General features: G+C 38.2%; 1 protein-coding gene across 2 annotated transcripts in view; it reads right to left on the bottom strand.

Moving 5' to 3' along the window:
* Positions 1 to 25,707, bottom strand: part of LOC136864792 (cyclin-dependent kinase 12) — a 461,166-nt gene that overhangs the window by 190,435 nt on the left and 245,024 nt on the right. For both annotated transcript variants that reach the window (XM_067142182.2, XM_067142183.2), the window contains one exon: positions 2,357 to 2,553. In XM_067142182.2, the coding sequence (XP_066998283.2) occupies positions 2,357 to 2,553 (197 nt within the window). The remainder of the gene's footprint in view (positions 1 to 2,356; positions 2,554 to 25,707) is intronic.

Raw genomic sequence — 25,707 nt, 5'->3', positions numbered from 1 at the left:
AACCCACTATCTCCTGAATGCAAGCTCACAGCTGCATGCCCCTAACCGCATGGCCAACTCACCCAGTCAGCATCGAATTATCGTACATGTACGATCCACATCGTACGGTTGGCAACGTTGCGTGAACCCCACAATAAAAAAGTAAGAAACTCATTCTTTCGTCCCGATTAACAGAGTCGTTAGAGCACAAAAGCCTCTCTCGCTTGTAGGACGATTTCCGTCCCAAATTCCAAGCTGTAAAGCACACACGCTACTTTAGTGAGCAGGAAACACAATACATTCACCAAATAAATCATCAAATAATACGCTTGAAAATTACACAAGCACATAAGAATTTATCCTTGGGGAAGAGTATTGACCTACTGCAGGTTGTATTGGTCAAACATAGGCGGAAGTAAAAACAAATCGGAAAATCGGAAGACGAGTTTAAAAACAAACATTTTCCGGGTAAATCGGAAGGGTTGGCAGTTATGCAATAGGAATTGAATCATGGTTGAGAAGTGATATTATGTATGTGGAAATTTTCCCCCGCAACAGAGGTGTTTATCTTAAAAACATGATAAAAACAGTGGTGGGAGGAGTATTCACACCTGTGAAGAATTTGTAAGCTGCGAACATGTTAAGGATGAGAAACATGAAATTCTAGGACAATGATGCAGAATTATTTGATAAGATAGTCACTCTGTGGGGAATGACATAGAAATGAACGTTATTGTAGCAGGTGATCTCAATTTACCAAATATTAACTGGGAAGGGAATATGAATGTCAGAAAGCATGGCCAACATATGGTGAATAAGTTAATATGGAAAGGATAGCTGACTGAGAAAATGACGGAACCAATTAGAGGGAAAAATATTCTAGACATAGGGCTGATAAAATCAGATGAACTCAACAGATAAACTGAAGTGCTAGATGGTATAAGGGATCATGAAGCTGTTTTTGTTGTAGTTAAAAGTAAATGTAATAGACAGGAAGGTTGTAATAGTACGACTATTAGGAGCAAAATCATATGGTTAGTAAGAGAGGCATGGGGAAACTTTAAAAAAAGCAATCACGATCAATGGAAAATGGTAAATAAAAATGTAAACAGCCCATGGGATGGGTTAAAAGCATCTATTGAGCAGGGGTTCTTTTTACAATTACAGTAGCTAGGAGTTGAAAGGAAGCGGACATGGCCTTATTCAAAGAACAGCCCCAGCATTTCCCTGGTGTGAAATGGGAAACCATGGAAAAACATTTTCAGGGCTGCTGATGTTGGGATCCAAATCCACTGTCTCCCAAATGCAAACACACAGCTGCGTGCCCCTAACTGCATGGCTAACTCGCTTGGTGTATGTACCTCTGAAGGTAGTAGGGAGTAGTAAGGACTCATTATAACAGGGAAATGAAGAGATTAAGAAAGAGGTGCAGATTAGGAAGAAATAGACCTTACGAATGGTTGCAGGAGTAAGGACAGATTGAAAGAACTTACTAGAAAACTGAATTTAGTACAAAAAAAGTCAGCTAAGGATAAAATGATGGTTCACATGGTTATGAAGGTATTTAGCGATTGTAGTAAGGATGTAAAGGAGAGAGTTTTATAAGTCTCAGGTAAGAACACAATTAGAGCATGGTACCAGTGTATGGTACCCACACCAGGATTAATTGATACAAGAGCTGGAAAAGATCCAAAGGAAAGCAGCAAGATTTGTTCAAGCCGATTTCCGACAAAAGAGTAGTGTTATAAATATGTTGCAAACTTTGGGCAGGGGAGACTTGGAAATGTGGAGACGAACTGCTCGACTAAGATGTTCCAAGCTGTCAATAGAGAGATTGTGTGAAATTAATTTAGTAGATGAATAAACTTGAATGGAGTTTTTACAGGTAGCAAAGATCATAAATATGAAGATAAAGTTAGAATTCAAAAGGACAAATTGGGGCAAATATTCATTTATACAGTGAGGAAACAGGAATTGGATTAATTTATCAAGGGTAATGTTTGATAATTTTCCATGTTCTTTGAAAACATTTAAGAAAACACTAGGTACGGTAAGCAATTGACAGGGAATCTGAGCCTGGGCAGCAGTCCTAAATGCAGATCACTGATGACTGATTGACAGCTACATATTCCTAACCATACGGCCAACTCGCTTGGTAATTCATTAATTAGTAGTGTGAATGTTTTCTCACATATGGACATAAAAGTATTTTAATATACAAATACAATATCCCTTATGAGCATAAAAGTAGTTTTACACACACATACAATAATCCTTATTTCTTTGTTAAATTAGCAAGGTAGTCATACTTTTTAACATTCTAAGTCATTACATCAACACAATGCAAGCCAGTGGATAAAGGAACAAGTATATTCACCTGTTATTCATGAGTATGTTGCTGCATTTGATGTCTCTGTGAAGAAATGTTTTTTTATGACAATAGCTTAGACCATCAAGAAGTTGCCGCATAATGGAAGCATTATGATACTCGCTGAAATCCACCATACCAGACTCCAGCAAGCCCATCAGATCATGATCCATGTACTCAAACACCAGGTAAAAGGAACCTTTGTCCTAATGAAAACACATAAGGAAAAGAGAGATTTAACATAATTAATTAGAAGTAGAAAATATAAACAATTTTTATAAAATGAATGGAAGCTATAACAACTACATGTTTAACCCAAAAAGCTCCAGATTAGTAAATGATAATTTAGTATACCTATCTCCTTTAGATAGTAAACATTCTCTGATCTGATTGTTATGCTGAAGCTTTAAAAATTATGATTATGCAAGTAAATTTACAACTAAAGATTTGTGAACAATTTTAACATAATGGGTACAATTAAATGCTTGGTGAGAGAAACTTCACACCCTCATATGCAATTTAGACTACTACTACTACTACTACTACTACTACTACTAACACAGAGCGTTCCAACCTTAGAATACAGTACAGCAGTAATGGGATAATTCCATCTCTTTCCTTCTCCCATGTTTTGCAGGTAGTGCTGTCCTACTCTAATGCAGAGGGTTTGCCAAATATCCATAAATCTGAATGTTATTGGTTAAAATGGGTGAATATCGTGTTATGTACGAATTTCAAGGCGCATTTGATACTGTTAACAAAAAAATGTAAGAAAATAATTTAGTGTGAAAATGGTAATATAATGAAAAGTTACATCAAATGCAAAATCTTCATTGCATAGAACTTATCACGTCATAACTCCTATTTCATATTCATTTTCCTAATTTTTTCACTGCTGGTAAAGAAACATTTCAGCTTGAAGTAGAACAGTTTATTTTTAAATTTAAAGGATAAAAAAATGCAGTATGTACGTTTATTTTCAGTCATGTTCAGGGATTTTTATGTGCAGGCATGAAAAAGTCAGTCGCTGGCCAGTGTCTACATACATACATACATTATCATTATAGACTGTTATGCCTTTCAGCGTTCAGTCTGCAAGCCTCTGAGAATTTACTAAACGTCGCCACAATCCTCGATTTGCAACTAGTGTTGTGGCATAATTTAGTTCTATACCTCTTATCTTTAAATCGTTAGAAACCGAGTCTAACCATCGTCGTCTTGGTCTCCCTCTACTTCTCTTACCCTCCATAGCAGAGTCCATTATTCTCCTAGGTAACCTATCCTCCTCCTCCATTATTCTCCTAGGTAACCTATCCTCCTCCATTCGCCTCACATGACCCCATCACCGAAGCCGGTTTATGCGTAAAGATTCATCCATCAAGTTCATTCCTAAATTAGCCTTTATCTCCTCATTCTGAGCACCCTCCTGCCATTGTTCCCACCTGTTTGTACCAGCAATCATTCTTGCTACTTTCATGTCTGTTACTTCTAACTTATAAATAAGATATCCTGAGTCCACCCAGCTTTCGCTCCCGTATAGCGAAGTTGGTCTGAAAACAGACCGATGTAAAGATAGTTTCGTCTGGGAGCTGACTTCCTTCTTACAGAATACTGTTGAAAGCAACTGCGAGCTCACTGCATTAGCTTTACTACACCTTGATTCAATCTCACTTACTATATTACCATCCTGGGAGAACACACAACCTAAATACTTGAAATTATCGACCTGTTTTAGCCTTGTATCACTAATCTGACATTCAATTCTGTTGGATTTCTTACCTACTGACATCAAGAGGCTAATTTTCATACCATACTCATTGCACCTATTTTCAAGTTCCAAGATATTAGACTGCAGGCTTTCGGCACAGTCTGCCATTAAGACCAAGTCGTCAGCATAGGCCAAACTGCTTACTACATTTCCACCTAACTGAATCCCTCCCTGCCATTTTATACGTTTCAGCAGATGATCCATGTAAACTACGAACAGCAAAGGTGAAATATTACAGCCTTGTCTAACTCCTGTAAGTACTGTAACGGTTCAAATCCCGTTACAAGATGATATCTGTATTTTTTTTATTGTGTGATTTTATTATTATTATTATTATTATTATTATTATAATTATTATTATTATTATTATTATTATGTCAGTATTATTATTATGTTATCTGTGATATTGTTACTATTATTGTAATTATCAGTTTTATTCAATTCGATTTTGCAATGCCTGTTGCTTGCAAGATTGTACTTAGATGTATGCATATATACGTATATGTAGATTATCATTAAATACCTGTACAGTGAGAGTTTCGATGCATCAGATGTGGAAATGACATTGTTATATTGCTATACCACTGGTGATTCTGCCAAGTCATCGCCACTTCATGGCTACGTCATCGTATTTATTTAGCAATGCGCTCAGAGAGTCGGCCGCCCCGGGCTGTTTCACAACTGTATGTAATATTTGTCGCGTAGGTCTGAGTATGTCATTGTTATTTCTGGAGATTACGTAGCTGTGTCAACCAACGTCTATAAAAGGTGGGTGCATATTGTAGCGTCAGTCATTACTTAAACGGAAGCAGTACAGTGAAGAAGTCTACTAGATGAAGAGGCCTCAGTCGGTCAGTCAACAAGTGTGAACGAGAGATGGAGAAGACTCTTTTTTTTTTGCTAGGGGCTTTACGTCGCACCGACACAGATAGGTCTTATGGCGACGATGGGATAGGAAAGGCCTAGGAGTTGGAAGGAAGCGGCCGTGGCCTTAATTAAGGTACAGCCCCAGCATTTGCCTGGTGTGAAAATGGGAAACCACGGAAAACCATCTTCAGGGCTGCCGATAGTGGGATTCGAACCTACTATCTCCCGGATGCAAGCTCACAGCCGCGCGCCTCTACGCGCACGGCCAACTCGCCCGGTGGAGAAGACTCAGTGAGCCATTAATCATTGGTCATTGAGAGAGTGAGGCCAAAAGTTAGTTGGTCACTTAGTTGAAGACACGGACGCAAGGCTTACCATGGAGTCAGAGAGGGCAACCATGGACCTGCCAAGAGGTAATACCATATTGACTTACAAAGAAGTCAGATGATATGGAGAAGAAGAAGCAGTCACAAGGATGTATCACTAAGTTAGGCGTGACACATCTACAGTAAACACCAGATCAAAGGATTACGTCGTAATTACACTCAAAGTGTTGAAGGTACAGTCAAGTGAATCAGTGAGGGAAATATTTCGTATAAATTGTTAAATGTCCGGTCAAGAAGAATTCAAATTCATGCCTAGTTTCTTTCGGTTGCAATGTCATAATTTCATAATCTCATCTGTTTTATCGCAACAAGACTCACTATTTTTTTATATATTGTTCTATCAAATGAATTCATAGTTTTATTTCATTGACAGTAAAATATCTTAACCTCAAAATTAATGGGGAAACCGATCGCCAATCTCCTTTTCCCAGAACATATATGGTATGTTGTCAAAAGTAAGCTTATTACCCCACACCCTAGAGATAGTCAAGAGTCTCATTCTATTATTGCTGCACTGAGTGGCAGCTGGCGCCCTTCAAATAACGTATGTGTAAGTAAGCAGGTAACAAGTAAGTGTGAGTACAAGGTCCGACGAGTGTGTATTTTATTTAATGAATGTTAATTTTTAGATTTTCCATTTTAAATGCAGATATTCAGATTTTTCAAGTTAAATACAGTTTTATATATATATGTTTCAAAAGATAGTCAGCGATTTAGGAACATCTTACAAAGTGTCGACGCAACGTGGGACTCGAATAAATTCAGAATTTGGTCTGAATGACAGCATATTATAGGTTCATTTGGGAAGAGTATGCACAATTAAAGCCAACGGAATTATTACCGGTAAATGTTAGGAGTGTGATTTTGGAATATATATTTGTATTTTGGGGATATGTCAAGGGATTTGAAGAGGGAAATTAATTTGAGATCGCGTACTATCACTAGTGAACCAAAGATGGACAAGGAAGACAATAACAAGTCAGGTGACGAAGAGGTCATTGCTTCTGCGGACATCCAAGGTGAAATTCAGAGTAGGGAACAGGTGAATACGATGGAAGCTTCTGAGTTAATTCAGGAAAGTGCAGAAATTGTGAAGCACACTGAAACCTAAAATGAAATCGCGGGGGGAATGAACCAAGATCTTCTAAATTTGCTGATGGCCAAATTTACCGAGATCAGTAATGATAATAAAAAAGAGATGAAAGAATTTTTTAGTAGTAGTGAAAATAGTCAGAAACGTATGGAGGAAAAGATTGATACGAGTAGTGAAAATAATAAAGAGATGAAAGAATTAATTGACAATAGTAATGAAAATTGTAATAAACAGATTAACTCTTTAAGTAGTAAAATCGAAGAATTGATTAATGGTAACAGTGCGATCATTAGTAATATAGATTCTAAGATAATAGAGGTAACAGAGCAAACATGTAAGTTAGAAAATAAGTTAAATAAAGAGTGTGTTGACCTTAGGGAAGAAATGGAGTCGAGTCGGAGCGATCTTTATACTCAGATTGAGCATGTCAAAGGAACATGTACAGAGAATATCTTAGAGTTAAGTAATAAGATTTCGAGTAATCGGGAAGAAATTCATGAGGTAGTCGAGAAAAGATTGGACAAAATTTACAATGCAGTTAGAGAAGATACGAGGGAACAGATTAGTAGAATTGAACATTTGAAAGCAAACTTGTAGAAGTCAGTGAACTACGGAACAGGAAACGCTATCACAGCAGGTGAGAGAGAGGAAGAATTGCAGGAAGACGTGAGAATAGAGGAAGAGAAGGCTGAGAGAGGAGCGGGAGAAAAAGAAGAAGAAGAAGAAGAAGAAGTTGTAGTTGTGAATTGCCAGGGTGTGACACGGCAGAAAGGTACAGGTGAGTCGGCGTGTGAGGTGATAGTAGAGAGTGGTTTGTTCAGTAGGGATTGTGATTTAACCAAGTTTTCTGGAAAACAGTTTAATTCGATAGAATTTGTAAAAGTAGTTGAGAAAAGATTTGCAAGTAAGTTGAGGAACAATGTTATTGAATGGGAATACGTGTTGGAGATTTTGTCTAATGTTTTTATTGGTGAAAGTAGAATATGGTTTCGAGTGTACTGGGATAATATGTCTAATTTAGGAGAGATTAAAGAGTTCATTGACAGGCTCTGGGAGGAATGTTTATAGGGGCGCGAGAGTGGGTGCATGATGTCTGGGGAAAGTAGCATTGTAAAGAGAGGGGGGAAAATGTTAGCCGTGTATCAGAGGAGAGGGGGTGATCATGATCCACAGAGGATTAAGAGTTATGTTGATGGTGATAGGGGTCAGAGGAGTAACCAGAGAGAATCAGAAGATGGGAGGCGTATGTATTTGAGTTATGAGAGAGAGGGTCAGAAGAGTAACCAGACAAAATCGGAAGATGGGAGGCGTACGGATGTAAGATATCAGAGGGATTATGATAAGCCGAATATGAAGGTTATCAAGGTGTCGTTATCGAGCCAGAGTATCTCAGATTCACAGGGAATCGGGTAAGTTAAGTAGACAGGCTGAAGGTAGTAGATGAACTGGTATTTAGTATAAGTAGTTATGTAGTGAAAGTAGATTGAAGTATAGTGTGATTGTGACCTAAGTAATGTTAAGTGAGATATTTAAGTAGTGCCGTAGTCGTAGATCACGCAGTAATTAATGGTAGCAGTTAGACGTAAGAAGTGTTCTGGTAAGTGATGTAAGTACTTTTAATACTGAGAATATGATGTAAGTAGTGAGGTAGTCGATGATGGAAATTGTGATATGAAGAAGGTAAGTGAAGGTACTATTACATCTTATAACAGCCGTTGGGTAAGTCACAGTGAGTAAATAAGATGATAGTGGTACCAGTCAATTGAAGATAATTGTAAGTTTCAGTCATGCCTTGTTGTACCAAAACTTGTGTATTCAATTATTTTAGGAGCTGACTTGGTTGCAAATCATGGAAGTAGAGTAGACTTTGATTTAGGTAGTGTGTGTTTGTTCTGGGAGGAAACTAGCAAAGAAGTACGTGTTAATTATGATGGTCTGAGGTAAGTGTTTGGTAACGTGTGTTCTTTAAAGATAGGTGAGAGGTAAGTGAAGTTGTTCCTAGGGAGAGGAAATGTTTTGTTGGGTGTGTTACGTGCCTGTACGACCAGTATCCGAGGGATAGTCGGTATGAGGCAGTGACGTGAGGTAATTTGAGTGAATTACAGGAGGAGTAATTGTGTTCGATGTTAGGTAAGCATCGAGAGGTATTTAGTGGTAAGTGAAGAAGAACACGTATATGAACATAAATTTGTAGTACATAACCATTCATCGTTTGTGGGAGGTAAGTACCCCAGTCAACTTAAAAATGCTAGTGACGTCTAAGAACAAATAAACATTATGCTGGATTACGGAATAATTGAACCATCTTGTAGCCATAGTATTGATTCTTTAATTATTGTTGCCAAGGAGGATGTGATCTATTGAGATATATAAGTCAATGAGGGCAAAATTGATGCAGTTTGAGTGACAGAGTGCTACTCAGAGTTCCATTTCATCATCTGCAGAGGCGGGAAATATGTTGAAGTTATTTTTTTATCAGGGGTATTTCACTATTGTGAACCGTATCGGAGAGTGTGCATATTCTTATAAAGATCAGGAAGGGGATATTGTCGATATTTATAGTATTATACGTATATGTAAAGAAGTACTTCACGTGAGATTTGTTGAGATAATAATAAGATGATTAATTTTTGTAAGAAACTGGCAAAATAAAACTAACATCTGCGATTTGCGTGTGAACCAAGTGTCGTATTGGTGTATTGGAAGAATAAGTGCTACATTGTCATGTGTTGTGTGGCAAAAGGCGGAGAACAAGACATTGAACAGTTATCTGCGATAACAATATGCGAGAAAAGTTCTCATATAAGTGAATTTTCACAAAATATTTTGATATGTTAAAAAAGAAAAAAGGAGAAGAATGTTGTATATTGATTGAAAATTATCTGTGTGTGTTAAATTAAGGGCTATGCTCTTGTGTATTGTATGAGAATGGGACACTGGACAGTTATCTGCGATGACAATGTGCGAGAAAAATTCTCATACCTTTGATATTTTATAAAATGTATGGATGTTGAAAAAGAAAATTATTGTTGTATACTCATTTAAAGTGTTGATATGTGTCAGTGTTATATTTATATTATGTTGTTCATAAATCAATCGATTCTTTGTTCTTCGATTTATTTATGAGGGAGGCGAATTGTAACGGTTCAAATCCCGTTACAAGATGATATCTGTATTTTTATTATTGTATGATTTGATCTGTATTTGATTGTTATTATTATTATTATGTTATCTGTGATATTGTTACTATTATTGTAATTATCAGTTTTATTCAATTCGATATTGCAATGCCTGTTGCTTGCAAGATTGTACTTAGATGTATGCATATATACGTATATGTAGATTATCATTAAATACCTGTACAGTGAGAGTTTCGATGCATCAGATGTGGAAATGACGTTGTTATATTGCTATACCACTGGTGATTCTGCCAATTCATCGCCACTTCATGGCTACGTCATCGTATTTATTTAGGAATGCGCTCAGAGAGTCGGCCGCCCCGGGCTGTTCCACAACTGTATGTAATATTTGTCGCGTAGGTCTGAGTATGTCATTGTTATTTCTGGAGATTACGTAGCTGTGTCAACCAACGTCTATAAAAGGTGGGTGCATATTGTAGCGTCAGTCATTACTTAAACGGAAGCAGTACAGTGAAGAAGTCTACTAGATGAAGAGGCCTCAGTCGGTCAGTCAACAAGTGTGAACGAGAGATGGAGAAGACTCAGTGAGCCATTAATTATTGGTCATTGAGAGAGTGAGGCCAAAAGTTAGTTGGTCACTTAGTTGAAGACACGGACGCAAGGCTTACCATGGAGTCAGAGAGGGCAACCCTGGACCTGCCAAGAGGTAATACCATATTGACTTACAAAGAAGTCAGATGATATGGAGAAGAAGAAGCAGTCACAAGGATGTATCACTAAGTTAGGCGTGACACATCTACAGTAAACACCAGATCAAAGGATTACGTCGTAATTACACTCAAAGTGTTGAAGGTACAGTCAAGTGAATCAGTGAGGGAAATATTTCGTATAAATTGTTAAATGTCCGGCCAAGAAGAATTCAAATTCATGCCTAGTTTCTTTCAGTTGCAATGTCATAATTTCATAATCTCATCTGTTTTATCGCAACAAGACTCACTATTTTTTTATATATTGTTCTATCAAATGAATTCATAGTTTTATTTCATTGACAGTAAAATATCTTAACCTCAAAATTAATGGGGAAACCGATCGCCAATCTCCTTTTCCCAGAACATATATGGTATGTTGTCAAAAGTAAGCTTATTACCCCACACCCTAGAGATAGTCAAGAGTCTCATTCTATTATTGCTGCACTGAGTGGCAGCTGGCGCCCTTCAAATAACGTATGTGTAAGTAAGCAGGTAACAAGTAAGTGTGAGTACAAGGTCCGACGAGTGTGTATTTTATTTAATGAATGTTAATTTTTAGATTTTCCATTTTAAATGCAGATATTTCATATTTTTCAAGTACAATGCAGATTTATAATATTTGTAAAACTAGTCGACGAGTTAGGAAAATTACAGTACCCTGAACCAAGAACTCATTCTACCATCAATTCTCACTGAAGCCCAATTGTCAACATAAATGCCTTTGATTGATTTTAATAATCTACCTTTAATTCCATAATCCCCCAGTATGGCGAACATCTTTTCCCTCGGTACCCTGTCATATGCTTTCTCTAGATCTACGAAACATAAACACAACTGCCTATTCCTCTCATAGCATTTTTCAATTACCTGGCGCATACTGAAAATCTGATCCTGACAGCCTCTTTGTGGTCTGAAACCACACTGGTTTTCATCCAACTTCCTCTCAACGACTGATCGCACCCTCCCTTCCAGGATGCCAGTGAATACTTTGCCTGGTATACTAATCAATGAGATACCTCGATAGCTGTTGCAATCCTTCCTGTTCCCTTGCTTATAGATAGGTGCAATTACTGCTTTTGTCCAATCTGAAGGTACCTTACCAACACTCCACGCTAATTTTACTACTCTATGAAGCCATTTCATCCCTGCCTTCCCACTGTACTTCACCATTTCAGGTCTAATTTCATCTATTCCTGCTGCCTTATGACAATGGAGTTTATTTACCATCCTTTCCACTTCCTCGAGCACAATTTCACCAACATCATTTTCCTCCTCCCCATGAGCTTGGCTGTTCACAACACCACCAGGATGATTTCCTTTTACATTGAGAAGATGTTCAAAATATTCCCTCCACCTCTCCAGTGATTCCCTGGGATCTATTATGAGTTCACCTGAATTACTCAAAACACTGTTCATTTCCTTTTTCCCTCCCTTCCTAAGATTCTTTATTACTGTCCAGAAAGGTTTCCCTGCTGCTTGACCTAGCCTTTCCAGGTTATTACCAAAATCTTCCCATGACTTCTTTTTGGATTCAACAACTATTTCTTTCGCTCTCTTTCTTTCATCTACGTACCAATCCCTGTCTGCCTTGGCTCTTGTTTGGAGCCATTTCTAATAAGCCTTCTTTTTACGTTTACAGGCTGCTCTCACTTCATCATTCCACCAAGATGTTCGCCTTTTCCCATCTTTACACACAGTTGTTCCTAGGCATTCCCTTGCTGTTTCTATTACAGCATCCCTGTATGCCACCCATTCACTTTCTATATCCTGAACCTGCTTACTGTCTGTTCGAAACTTCTCACTAATCATATCCATGTACTTCTGTCTAATTTCCTCGTCCTGGAGACTTTCTACCCTTTTTCTTTTGCAGACAGATTTCACTTTCTCTACCCTAGGAATAGAGATACTTAGTTCACTACAGATCAGATAGTGGTCTGTATCATCGACAAATCCGCGAAAAACTCGTACATTCCTAACAGATTTCCTGAATTCGAAGTCCGTTAAGATATAGTCTATTATGGACCTGGTACCCCTAGCCTCCCATGTGTAGCAGTGAATAGCCTTATACTTGAAGAATGTATTCGTAACAGCTAAACCCATACTAGCACAGACGACCAGCAAACGCTTCCCATTCCCATTAGCTTCCATATCTTCCCCACATTTACCAATCACCCTTTCGTATCCTTCAGTTCTATTCCCAACTCTCGCATTGAAATCGCCCATTAGCACTATTCTATCCTTGCTGTTGACCCTGACCACGATGTCACTCAATGCTTCATAAAACTTGTCAACTTCATCCTCATCTGCACCCTCACATGGTGAATACACGGACACAATTCTTGTCCTACTTCCTCCCACTGACAAATCTACCCACATCATTCGCTCATTTACGGCCTAACAGAAACTATGTTGCGTGCAATGGTATTCCTGATAAAGAGCCCTACCCCAGACTCTGCCCTTCCCTTTCTAACACCCGTCAAGTACACTTTATAATCTCCTATCTCTTCCTCAATATCTCCCCTTACCCGAATATCACTTACTCCTAGCACATCCAGATGCATCCTCTTTGCTGACTCAGCCAGTTCTACCTTCTTTCTTCCATAAGCCCCATTAATATTGATAGCTCCCCATCGAATTCCATTTTGTTCGCCAAGTTGTTTCCAAGGAGTCCCTCGGCTGTCAAATGGGAGTGGGACTCCATTACTCCCATAGGTCCGAGGCTTGCTTAAAGTGTTCTGAGCTCGGTGAATTCATGAAGCAGGATGCTGCCCTACTTGCACATAGTCCAAGTGAGGATCTCTCCTCTAACGGGTTATGGACCACCGGTGAATTGTATAGTCCTAGCCGCCTGAGCACAAGGAAGGCCACGACTCAGAATACGTCCGAGATGCCCACTCCCATTCCATAGCAACTGGTATCCCGACTCTCAGGACCACTTACTAGGCCATTCAGCCGTTGCCCATGGTTCACGAACTAGGACGCGACTACAGCAACCCATTTCCTACTGAATTTGCATGAGGGGTCAAAGCGAGGCAAATGGACATCAGATGTGGAAGTTATTTTTAAAACAATCCCAAAATTCTTATCTTGCTTAGTTCTTAATTTGTGACAGGAAGAATGTCTTCTTGAATTTTGGTTTTGCGCGTGACTCGGCTGGCTGGCTGAAGTACCAGTAGTGATCTCCCAAACATGCACTTTTAACATTTCCAGACAGTCGCAAGCAGTGCAGTGTTCATTTCGTCAGTAGTATGTAAAAGTAGTGATTAAATACATACCAGTGACATATGTACAATTCTTGAGGGCAAATGTATTTCGTTTGTGTGGTTTGCGAGTTCGTGCTCATGCGTGGGGATCTTAGTTTGAAGAAACAGTGCAGAAGGATGTACAATGGATCATCAAATTAAAAAGACACGTTCCGTAGTTCAAAGAACAAAGGCAGAAATGTGTACAGGAAAAAGTCATTCGCTGGCCACAGTCTTTGCTATTGACTTGGCATGGCATGGTTAAAGCAAGGCAAACGGTCTTCAGATATGGAAGTTATTTTTAAATCATACCTCAAGTCCTTATCTCGCTTATCTCTTATTTTATGACAGGGAGAACGTCTCGTTTGTTTACGTTTCACGAGTGACTCGGCTGGCTGGCTGACCAGTAGAGATCTCCGAAACAGACAGTCGTATGTAGTGGTGTTCAGTTAATCAGTATTATAAGATTGATTAAATAAAAATCAGTGATAAATGTATAGCTCTTGAGGACAAGTGCATTGTGTTTGTTGTGTTTGTGTAGTCTGTGTGGTTGTGAGTTCGTGCTCGTGCGGGTGGTTCTTAATTCGAAGAAAGAGTGCAGGATGATGTACAATGGATCATCAAATTAAAAAGAATCGTTCTGGAGGTAAACTCAGGGGAAAAACGCAATATTATAATGAGTGCCCTGGATAATTTTTTAAAGACTATGAATGTGAGTAGCGCAGTCAGTGAAACAGCTAAAGCTACAGGTTGTTCCGAAAGAACAATCTATGCTATAAGGAAGGAACACACACATGGTCCTTTGCGATTTCCCAAAAAAAAAAAAAAGCAAAAAAGAGAAGGACGTCAGAAAAATGTAAGGAAAATCAAATATGATGAAATTGTGCGAAGTGGAGTGCATCGGGTGGTTCACTCTCTGTTATTTGCTAACATACCACCGACATAGAATGTGATTTTCAGTCTGGTAAATGGAGAAGATTCTTTCCCATGATTTTCCAAAACTATGTTGTATCGCATCTTACATGATATAGGCTTCCGTTATTTAAGACGGGGTAATAAAGCAATTTTCACTGAAACCGATGAAATTATTAACTGGAGGCACAGATCTCTCAGGGAGATAAAATGTTTGAGGGCACAAAATAAAGCTATAATTTACATAGAAGAATCATGGGTAAATATTGGGCAGACAGTGACAAAGGAATGGAAGGATACGACAGTGAAAAGTGCACAGCAGGCCGCCACTGAAGGGGTGAGTTCAGGACTTAGGCCACCGAAAAGCCGAGGACCGCGATTCGCCTTAGTCCACACGTGTAATGAATATGATTTTGTTCCAAATGCTGAACTAACAGTTTTATGCCATAAAAACATGGCGGACACCCACGAGGAAATGACTGGTGAAATTTACGAGAAGTGGTTTTCGGAACAACTGTTGCCAAACACTCCCGAAGGTGCCGTGGTCGTGCTGGATAATGCCGCTTATCATTCCCGTAAGTTGGAACCTTTGCCGGTGGCTTCTTGGCGAAAAGATGACATCGTACAGTGGTTACTTTAAAAAAAAAAAAAAAAAAAAAAAAAAAAAAACTTTTGAGGACGGGATGCTCAAGCGAGAATTGTTGCACATCGCTTCTCAGTATAGGGCCCTGTATGGTAAGCAGAGAATAGATGAAATGGCAAAAGCGGCAGGTCGGCAGATTCTTCGTCTCCCACCTTATCACTGCGAGTTAAACCCTATTGATGGTGTGGTCCCAGGTGAAAAACTACATCCGGTCTCATAACTTATCATTGAAGAAAAATGATATGGAAAATTTAACAACCGCTGCGTGTAAGAACATTACGGTGGACAATTGGGCAAATTACGTGAACGAAGAAAAATGAAAGAGATTTGTGAAAAGCAGACGAATTACAGGACGATGTCGACAATGAACAATTTTTAATAAGACTTTCTTCATCGTCCGGATCATCCTTAAGATCATCTCCCGAACCCGGTTCATCCAAAGCGGGCGGGAACATCAGGCCTTGCAGAAATGATAGAAAGTGTACGTCGAATGTCTGAGAGCAACGACAGTGATTAAGGTATGTTGTATTTATTTTACCATCCTACAAAAATCAATTTACGAAACTTAAAATTACAAAAGTACAAACGAAAAATGTGGAACTGTGACGCCCTGTTTGTGTCACACTCGAGCGTGATCTTCACGAGTCGATTTCGCAACAGCGCTCTCGATCTATGCTGTACTGCAATTTAAGGTTGGCATGTACTACTACTACTACTACTACTACTACTACTACTACTACTACTACTACTACTGAATATGCCATGGTGTCAAGCAAATTTATATCAGTAACCTGGTTACATTATTCAACACTCCATAGTCATTAATTTCTGCATGAAGAATTCACATTTTTTAGTATGATCTACTCCACAGCCTGCAGCAATGAAGTCGCATTCAAAGGTACACACATCAATTGAGTAATCTCCCTTTCAGTGGTAAGTGGAGAATGCAAGTAGTAAAATAGTGTAATGTTATCTGCTTTACATGACACAAACTACTTTTAGTTTTTCGGGGATGCAGAGGTGCTGGGATTTAGTCCCACAGGAGTACTTTTATGTGCCAGCAAATCAACAAACATGATGCTGACGAATTTGAGCACCTTCAAATACCATCAGACTGAGCCAGGATCGAAGCTGCCAAGTTGGGGTCAGAAGGCCAGCGCCTCATCCATCTCAGCCACTCAGCCTGGCGTAAAATACTGGGAATATAGGGCAATCACAAAAGGAGAAAAGGAACATGGACCAATATAAGGAAGGGGAAAAGACAAACGAGTGATAAATAAAGTCATATACTGAAAGATATGAACACGAAAAGGAGCACGTAATAGAATAAACACAATGACAGGTCAGGATCAGAAGAGAGAGCAATAGAAAATGAGACAAGGGCAAACATGAAAACACAAAACAACAACTAAAATTATTGATGTATTTCATCTTACTTCTATATCCGTATTGGCAAAATATCCAATTCTCAAGTGAAATGGTGTCCCATGAATAAGCTATATAAATATGCTACTCACTTCCCTGCTGTTTAGTCTTGGAAGGTGATGTGGGCTTCCTATTGTCCAGCACTCGTGATAGTGACGATTGCTTTTTTACATGATGAACCGCTGTTAAGGAAGGATCAGGTTAACTATTGGCAGGAGGGGTGTTGTTATTCAACACTTCTTTACATCATACATATAAGTATGCTTACTGTTGTGGAATACATGCTTCACCTCCTATAGAGACATCTTCAGTTCCTTAAGACACAGCATAAAATTAAAAGGATAACACTTACAATTATTATTGCAGATATAGAATTTAAATAGTTAAAGTTTTTAGGCTTAATAGTATCTTGAGCACCAATACTTGTAATCTATTTGAACACACGCTTAAAAATAATATTTTTTTTTTAGATACAATCTAAAGTCGTATGAAGTTAAAATATAAAGGTGATTCAAATCTAGGAATTGTCTGTGGTGTTAATATGTTCCATTACAATTAAGTAAAATGTTGAAGGGAAACTCCTCTCAGATGACAACTGGATTACTTGTGTGGTACGCACTGGAATTCACAGAAAAGTTCCAGTGTAGAGTGTCTAAAGATAACAGAAAGAGGGAGTGTAAATATTGTGTAAATGAAGGTGAGGTGTCCCATGAATAGGCTACATAAATTTGCTACTCACTTCCCTGCTGTTTAGTCATGGAAGGTGATGTGTGCTTCCTATTGTGCAGCACTTGTGATAGTGACGGTTGGTTTTTTTTTTGAACAGCTGTTAAGGAAGGATCAGCTGAAATATTGGCAGGAGGGGTGTTGTTATGATTGGGAGGAGTAAAGAGTGTGAGGGGAGTTGATGACAACTTTTTTTTAATATTTCTGTTTAGCGTATCTTCTTCATAGCTAATATTTTTCAGGGATCATCCATTGAAAGGTATTAAGTGGCATGGCAGGATTCAGTTAGGTGAAAATGAAGTAAGCAATCTGGCCTATGCTGACATCTTGGTCTCAATGGCAGATTGTGCCGAAAGCCTGCAGTCCAATATCTCGGAACTTGAAAATAGATGTAATAAGTATGGTATGAAAATTAGCCTGAAACTAAATTGATGTCAGTAGATAAGAAATCCAAGAGAACTGAATGTCAGATTGGTGATACAAAGTTGGAAAAGGTAGATAATTTCAAGTATTCAGGATTTGTGTTCTCCCAGGTTGGTAGTATAGAAAGTGAGATTGAAACAACGTGCAGTAAAGCTAATGCAGTAAGCTCGCAGTTGCTTTCAGCAGTATTCTGTAAGAAGGAAGTCAGCTCCTGGACGAAACTATCTTTACATCAGTCTGTTTTCAGACCAACTTTGATGTATGGGAGTGAAAGCTGGGTGGACTCAGGATATCTTATTCATAAGCTAGAAGTAACAGACATGAAGGTAGCGAGAATGATTGCTGGTAGAAACAGGTGGGAACAATGGCAGGATGGTACTCAGAATGAGGAAATAAAGGCTAAATTAGGAATGAAGTCGATGGATGAAGCTGTACGCATAAACCGGCTTTGGTAGTGGGGTCATGTGTGGCAAACAGAGGAGGATAAGTTACTTAGGAAAATTATTGACTCTGTTATGGAGGGTAAGAGGGGTAGAGGGAGACCAAGACGACGATCCTTAGATTCAGTTTCCAATGATTTAAAGATAAGAGATGCATAACTAAACAAGGCCACAATACTAGTTAAAATAGAAGATTGTGGCGGCAATTAGTAAATTCCTAGAGGCTTGCAGACTGAACAATGAAAGGCATAACAGTCTATACTGAAGATGTATGTATGTATGTGTATCTTCTTGGTACACTAATAGTTTACAAAATTCTTCAAATAACACCTTTGTGTTCACTGTGATTTCAATATTATTGTAACTGGGGTTCAATCTTTGATCCAACTGTATGTAAATGTCTTCCAAGCTATTCATTAGAGTGCCTTTATTCACTACGTGTAAAATGATTAAATCCTGGTTAATACTTGTAAAAGGATGATGAAACACTTTCATACGGGTACTCATAGCAGTAAATCTATTATATCTTTCATGTTTATATGTTCTTGGTATCTAAAGAGAGAATTTTTCCCTGTTTGGCTGATATAGGTTGTTTCACATTTTGAACATTCCAGTTGTATATTCCTGAGTGTAAAAATTTGTAACTTTTAGGGATAATGGAGTTATGATTATAAAAATTATGGCTATTAGTGTTATGCACATAGAGGGCTATATGGAAATTGTGTTTTTAAGATAATGAACCATTCTGTTCATGCCCTTAGATATGATCTGCATGTAATTATAATAGGCAGATGAAACCACACATGAATGACATAAGGCTTTATATTATTGTGCAATATCACACAACATTGCACGTTTTTTAAGACATCAGAGCGTTAGCATTAGGGTGTAGTTCCCAGCATGAACAAAAAGGGAGACGAAGCCACACCAACCACTTCACCTATAGTGACTGATGCCAGCATCTCTGTGAGAAATAGCGGGAGAATTCAGGCTGGAGGGAAACCAAACTTGACGGATATCTCTGCCCACAGAAGGAATATAGAGATTATAAAACGATAGCAGGAATGAGGGCAATTTTCTGAGCAATTTGATATGCCACATTAAGATATTAATAATCTTGGTGAATTAATGAATATTTGTCTCAAGTACCGTGAGGGAATTTCTATTTCGGGAGAGGAATTCAAGTGGACCACCCAGGAAGAATCATGCGTGGCGTGGGTAAGTCACTTCAATAAATACTGCGCGGTTGGGGTGTGGAGATCATTCTCTATACGCAACGCCGCCTGTGAGGTGTAATTCGTGTGTCAGAAGCTCATCGATAGAAGACAGCATTCATCTTAATGCTTTGCAGTTAAAGAGACTTCTTTGTCCGAGTGACAAGTAAGTAGTAATCTCGTAAATAGAGATTTGAATTTTGAACAGTGAAATGATTTAAATGATTGTAGTTAGAAACATTTTCTTTGCCACTATTACTCTACGAAGAGTTGAATATACTGTAGTCTGGCACTAACTGGTTCTAAGTCAGTGTAGGCTTAAAGTGACAGTACGATTTCAATTGCTTTAGAATAATCTATGTCAAACTACAAGTTTATTTGTGCATGAAGGTCGTGTGTACTGTTTCATGAACATGAGTTCAAATGATAGGCAAGGTAGCTGCAGGGAGTGCGTTAGAATGCAAGAGAGGGACATATGCATCTAACTAATGATATATAATAACATGGCATTTCCTTACAGTTGTCTAACATCAAGAATTCGCCCGCCAGTGCTAATTCATCACGCCGGGTGCTGGCGGCACGTGCAGTTCAACGGGGACATCCTTCGCCGCAGAGAGACAACAATCGGTTAGCATGATCCATCCAGTTCTCGGTATGAGGTTCCAGTCGAAGAAATAAAGACCATCATGATGTCGCCAAGCATGAACCCTACCGAGCTCGATAGCTGCAGTCGCTTAAGTGCGGCCAGTATCCAGTAATCAGGAGATAGTGGGTTCGAGTCCCACTGTCGGCAGCCTTGAAGATGGTTTTCCGTGGTTTCCCATGCAAATGCCGGGGCTGTACCATAATTAAGGCCACGGCCGCTTCCTTCCAACTCCTACGCCTTTCCTATCCCATCGTCGCCATAAGACCTATCTGTGTCAGTGCGACGTAAAGCAAATAGCAAAAAAAATTTTTTTTAAATAAAAAAAGCATGAACCCAGGACCGCTGTCTTCTACCACCAACACAAACATGGGTCACTACACTCATGTCCGTCAAGGAGAGCCACTAAGTGTAACCACAGATGAAGGTCAGACAAATTCTAACTTTTAAGCATGAATCAGGGATAGGGTAGCTTCGCCCATTTATAAAACGTAAGCACCTGTACGTAAGTTATGCTCAGGACAAGTTGTGCATGATTAGGTAGCTTAGATTTTGTGGGTTATATTCTTTGATTACGGCTTTGTTTGAGTCTTATTTTTGATGTACATGAGGTTATCATTAATTGGAAGAAAGGGTTGTTATTATCTCATCAATTAAAAGACTTGCGCAGTCTAAGAATTTTTATAGGTAGAACTTGTGTCTTAGGGCCTAGTTAGAAATGCATGAGTTATGTTTAGATATAAGTGTCTTTGTTGTCAGATATAAAGCTATAAGATCCTCGCTATATATCCTTTAATGCATCCCCGGGCCAAGCATGAGAGTCGAACCACCATGCACTCAGGTAGAAAGTGAATCACGGGCGAGAAGTATTTATTTAATAAGCCCAATGATAATATGATGAAATCGGAACAAGTTGGTGCCTGTAACGCAAGAATAAGCGGTAATATGATATAATTGCTGGTAATCAGCCATGTTAATGAGTATATGTGCATGCAGGAAAATGCACAGACTATAAGGGTATGTAAGCTCTGAGTCGAGCTCTGTTTATGAATCAATTGTGGTGCTGGGATATGCACCAGGTGTTATAAGAATAAGTGTGATAGTTTCACATCAGTTTATGTTAATGTGAGGGCATAGTAATTCAGTCCCTTCACCAGGGCTAGTATTTTTATGAATGAGTCTCGTCGTTCGCCTGTTACAACTCACGAACTGGTCGTAAATCACTTGAGAAATTAATGATGGCGCTGGACGACTCGTGTCTGCGGCTCGGCCTTGCAGAAAAAAAAAGGAAAGTAGTATGACGTCACTTTGGCTGAGGGAGACTCATCCTTTTACTGTGTTGAAGAAAAGGGGGTTATTGTTCGCAACACGAAGTTTTAACCTTATTTCCACCGGCTTTTAAAAGTGAAATATACATACAGTTTCTGTTGTACCTTTATTACAGGCATCTGGAGATCCCATATTATTCTGCACATTGTCATAGATTGTTTAAATGTTGTGTTGTAATTTAAGGTATTGCATGCTCCCCAGCAGAGTCATGTGTTCGTGTCCTGGATGTCATGCATCAGGTGTTGCATGTCTAGTGTTAAGTTCGTGTGTTTATAACTTTAAAGTCCTGCAGGATAATATGATCAGGCATAATGATTAAATACCACTTGTGTGTGCAAAGTAATTTCCCTCTGATTCATTTTTTTTGTTTATTTCTGTTTGAGGTTAGAGTTCATGGGAGGTTAGAATTTGTCTGTACCAAGCGAGTAAGATGCTAACGTAGACTACAAACAAATCGAGGGAAGAAGATGTAGGGTTTTCTTGTCCATAGCTCTGGAAACGATTGAGGATCCCACTTCTTAGCGTTGTAATTGATTCGAGATAGAATTGTAATTATATAAATTTTTCACCAATTTAAATATATGGAATCAAATCTCTCAATTTGTAATACATTTGTTATTTGATGTTGTTGCAACTCGCGTATTATTTTTTTCAAATTTAGTTTGAGGTAGTTATAACATGATCTATCTTTTCCTCTTCTATTTATTTCTTCGATGACCAATTTAACCCACGTGTTTTTACTACGGCTGAGCTAACTAGTGCTGCAGAAGAGGAGTTACGTGATTCAGGTAAGCTATGTGAGTAAGTTTTTCTACTATAACACAACTGGTCGGTTCTGAGCATTTGGTTGATTGCAACCAGATTGTTGTAGGGAAAAATATATATTTTTATTATTGAAGGTGAAAGTAGCAAAATTCTTCTTATTATATTTTTCAGTTCTCTTTGAAAATTAGTTTATTGTTTGTTTTTAATTTTACTAATTAATTATTTTATCTGTGAAGTTTCTACCATAGCCATTGTTAATTGCTATGGTATGGATACCCTAATCTATATGTACAAAATAATTTTTTTCTGTACATTGCTCAGAATTTTAAAATAATTATATTTCTGTATCGGCCATGACAAGGAAATGCACTTTTAAATATTCTGTCATGTCTGTATCTACGTACACACATACATACGCGCATCACAAGAAAATGGCTGAAGAGAATTTAATGAAAATCGGTATGTAAAGTTGGAGAATGAGACACTACAATCTATGCTCCAATTACTTTTATTCATGCTGAATGAAATGGTTAGTTAAGGGACAGCCTAACATTTAATTTTCAAATATCTATGTTGTTAGTGGTTCTATCGATAAATACTACAGAACTTAAGTTACAGAGAGTACAATTTCTGATCATTTATGTCTTATACAGTATTATCATACCAGCTAGGATAACAGAATTCATGAATTTAGAATTTTGCTGCTTAGTCCATATCAACGTCGAGCATTGCTAACATAGAAATAGTGTTCAATTGTGTTAACTGGCAATGGTTTTTGTCACAACTGTCTTAGGGTGTAAAACCGTGAGGTAAATGGTCCATATCAACAAGAAAAATTGTGCAGATAATTATAAAAGTGAGAAAAAAATTGCAAAGGAATGATCGCTTAGAAGTTTTAAGACAAGAAGGAGTTATGAAAGAAGGAAGGACTCCCTATACATTAGATGCCCTAATAGCCCAGTCGTAGGAATACTAAATATGACGGCTTACCAAATCTAAAGCTCATAAGACTGACCAACAATAACATCACATTGTTAATTGTTGTGATGTGATTTGTCTCTTCTGTTGCCACTCATCTCTGATACATAGGATTATTGCTGCGTCCCGAGTAAAACAGCATGTCTGAATATTGGCAGAAAGTAGCTGGGGAGTTAGATAACTCTTCACATGATATATGAGATTCTTCCATCAACGACGGGCACTACAGTTAGTTATCCCTAAAAAAAATTTAACTCAGGAATATACAAAGTGAAATGTTCAAAATGTGAAACAACCTGTTCCATACAAATAATGCAATTGTCATCTGAGAAGAGTTTCCCTTCAACATTTTACTTAATTTTAATGCAACATATTAACACCATGGACAATTTCTGGATTTGAATCACCATTATATTTTAACTTCATCTGACTTTGGATTGTATTAAAAAAAGGATTATTACTTTTACCGCACCCCAATATTTTTGGGTCCAACTTGGAGAAAAAGAAATGTTCACGTATTTGATGCACCCACTTCTTCGAACACCCATCACGCAGTTCTGGATGCATTTCAAAATAAAGATGTCAACTACTCGGGTAGCAGCCTTCCTATTGCGAAACCGGGCATTGTGCTGTTATCCACCAGTAGGAAATACCCCTGCACTAGTTCAGTGAGAGAATCAGCACAGAAGTGACAAGTGACCCTCTTTTCCAGTCAGGTATAAACGTATCTTATGAGTGTTTTGGGCACGGGACATGCGTTTTCTCTAATCTCAAAATTGTTTGTTAGTCCACAGTGAGCAAGTATTCGACTAATACTGCATCTTATAAACTCATAGTGATCAGCTACGCTGAAACATACGGGAATAGGGCAGTGGGCCGCAAGTACTCAGTGTCCGAATGAAACGTGCTCTACCGCAGTAACAGAGAAGTGCACGTCAAGCAACCAACAAGTCTCGCAAAGCATACCACGGACCAAAAAACAGCAAGTTTCCACAAGAAGGGAGAATCTGCTTAAATATGGGATTTCGTTACGCAACGCTGCATATGCCGTTTCTCACAAAATGCTGTATTTTAAAGGACGAGAAATAGCAGCTGCACACGGAATCAGAATCAGTGTCTCGGATTTGAAGGTTAGCCAAGGCTTGATGATCAATTTTATGAAGAGAAATGGACTTTCTCTTCGACGAAGAACACCATTATGCCACAAAATATTGAATGATTTCAATCAAAAAGGGATTGATATTCATCAATTTCTGATTGAGAAGCGTAAAGTGGATAAATATTTGCTCTCCCAAATAGGAACCATAGGTCAGTCGTCAATCAGTTTCTGTATGTCACAAAGCCAAACAATCTGTAAGAAAGGGACACAGAGAGTTATCGTACGCGCTACCGGGAGTGAAAAAGAACGATGTACTGCAATGCTATTCTCTTTGGCAAAGCTTGCTGCAACAGGTGATGGCAGAAAGCATGCACCTTATGTTGTACAACATTGAAAAACAATGCCTTAAGTAAAATTTACGTGAGGGAACCACGTTTGTATCCAAGAACAAGGGTGAATGTACACGTCATTCATACAAGATTGGATAAGAACGGTTTGGGGAAATATAGCAGGGGTCCCTCCTTCGATGCCCAGCACTTCTTTTGTTGGACAGTTTTCTACTTACATGATTTGTACTTTTATTAGCATGCATTTATTTCACTTCCGGTCGTATTGTCAGCTTGTAATGGGGAGAATATTTTCCAGTGTCGGTACTTCAAACCCACATGTCCAAGTTACCTGATGTAACCTAAACTTGACTTTTCAGAAAAAATCTCACACTGGAATTTTATGCCAAATGATGATTAATCGCACATGAGTTGAACCAATAGCGTGTATATTATACTTGATGTATCTTTTAAATGTAAATGAATTGTAATTTTTTTTTTTAATAAATGAATTCCTCGAATAATTTACGCATCCGAACTTTCGCCTGTCTTTTTCGTCAAAAAGTGTGTTAATTACGCGAGAAAATACGCTATTAAGCCTAAAGATTTTAACCATTTTAAAAACTATATCTGCATTAATGATTTCAAGTGTTATCCTTGTAATTTTTCCAGGGTCTTGTAAGGAACTGAAGATGACTCCATAAGAGACTAAACATGTCTTCCACAAAAATAATACATAATTAAATGTGTGATATACAAGAGTGTTGAATAGGTGAACCTTTTCACTTGAGAATTGGATATTTTGTCAACACAGATATTGGAATAAGATGAAATTCATCAATTATAGCAGTCAAGCAAACTTTCCAACACATATATGAACTTAAAAGACTTGAAAAGATTGGCAAGGACATTAACTTCTTAAAATAGTGTATAGATAATGATATCATACCAAAATTTATAAATTCAGTTCAAAAGAAATTTTGCCCATCATGAAACCACGAAAAACTCAGGAAAATATTAACAGAATTTGGCTACTAATGAAATTAAATTATATTAAATTGTATTAAAATTTTATGTAGGAAAAAATCATTCTTAAATTCTAAACTTCATAGTGCACATTTGGTTGTATCTTGCCTGTTACTCCCCATGGAATGGGATTCCCTTCAAAAACAAATCCATCTCAAACTACAGA

Source organism: Anabrus simplex, chromosome 2 (assembly GCF_040414725.1).
Source record: "Anabrus simplex isolate iqAnaSimp1 chromosome 2, ASM4041472v1, whole genome shotgun sequence".
Lineage (NCBI taxonomy): Eukaryota > Metazoa > Arthropoda > Insecta > Orthoptera > Tettigoniidae > Anabrus > Anabrus simplex.
The sequence above is the reverse complement of the archived record's forward strand: the minus strand, read 5'-3'. Positions and strand labels throughout refer to the sequence as shown.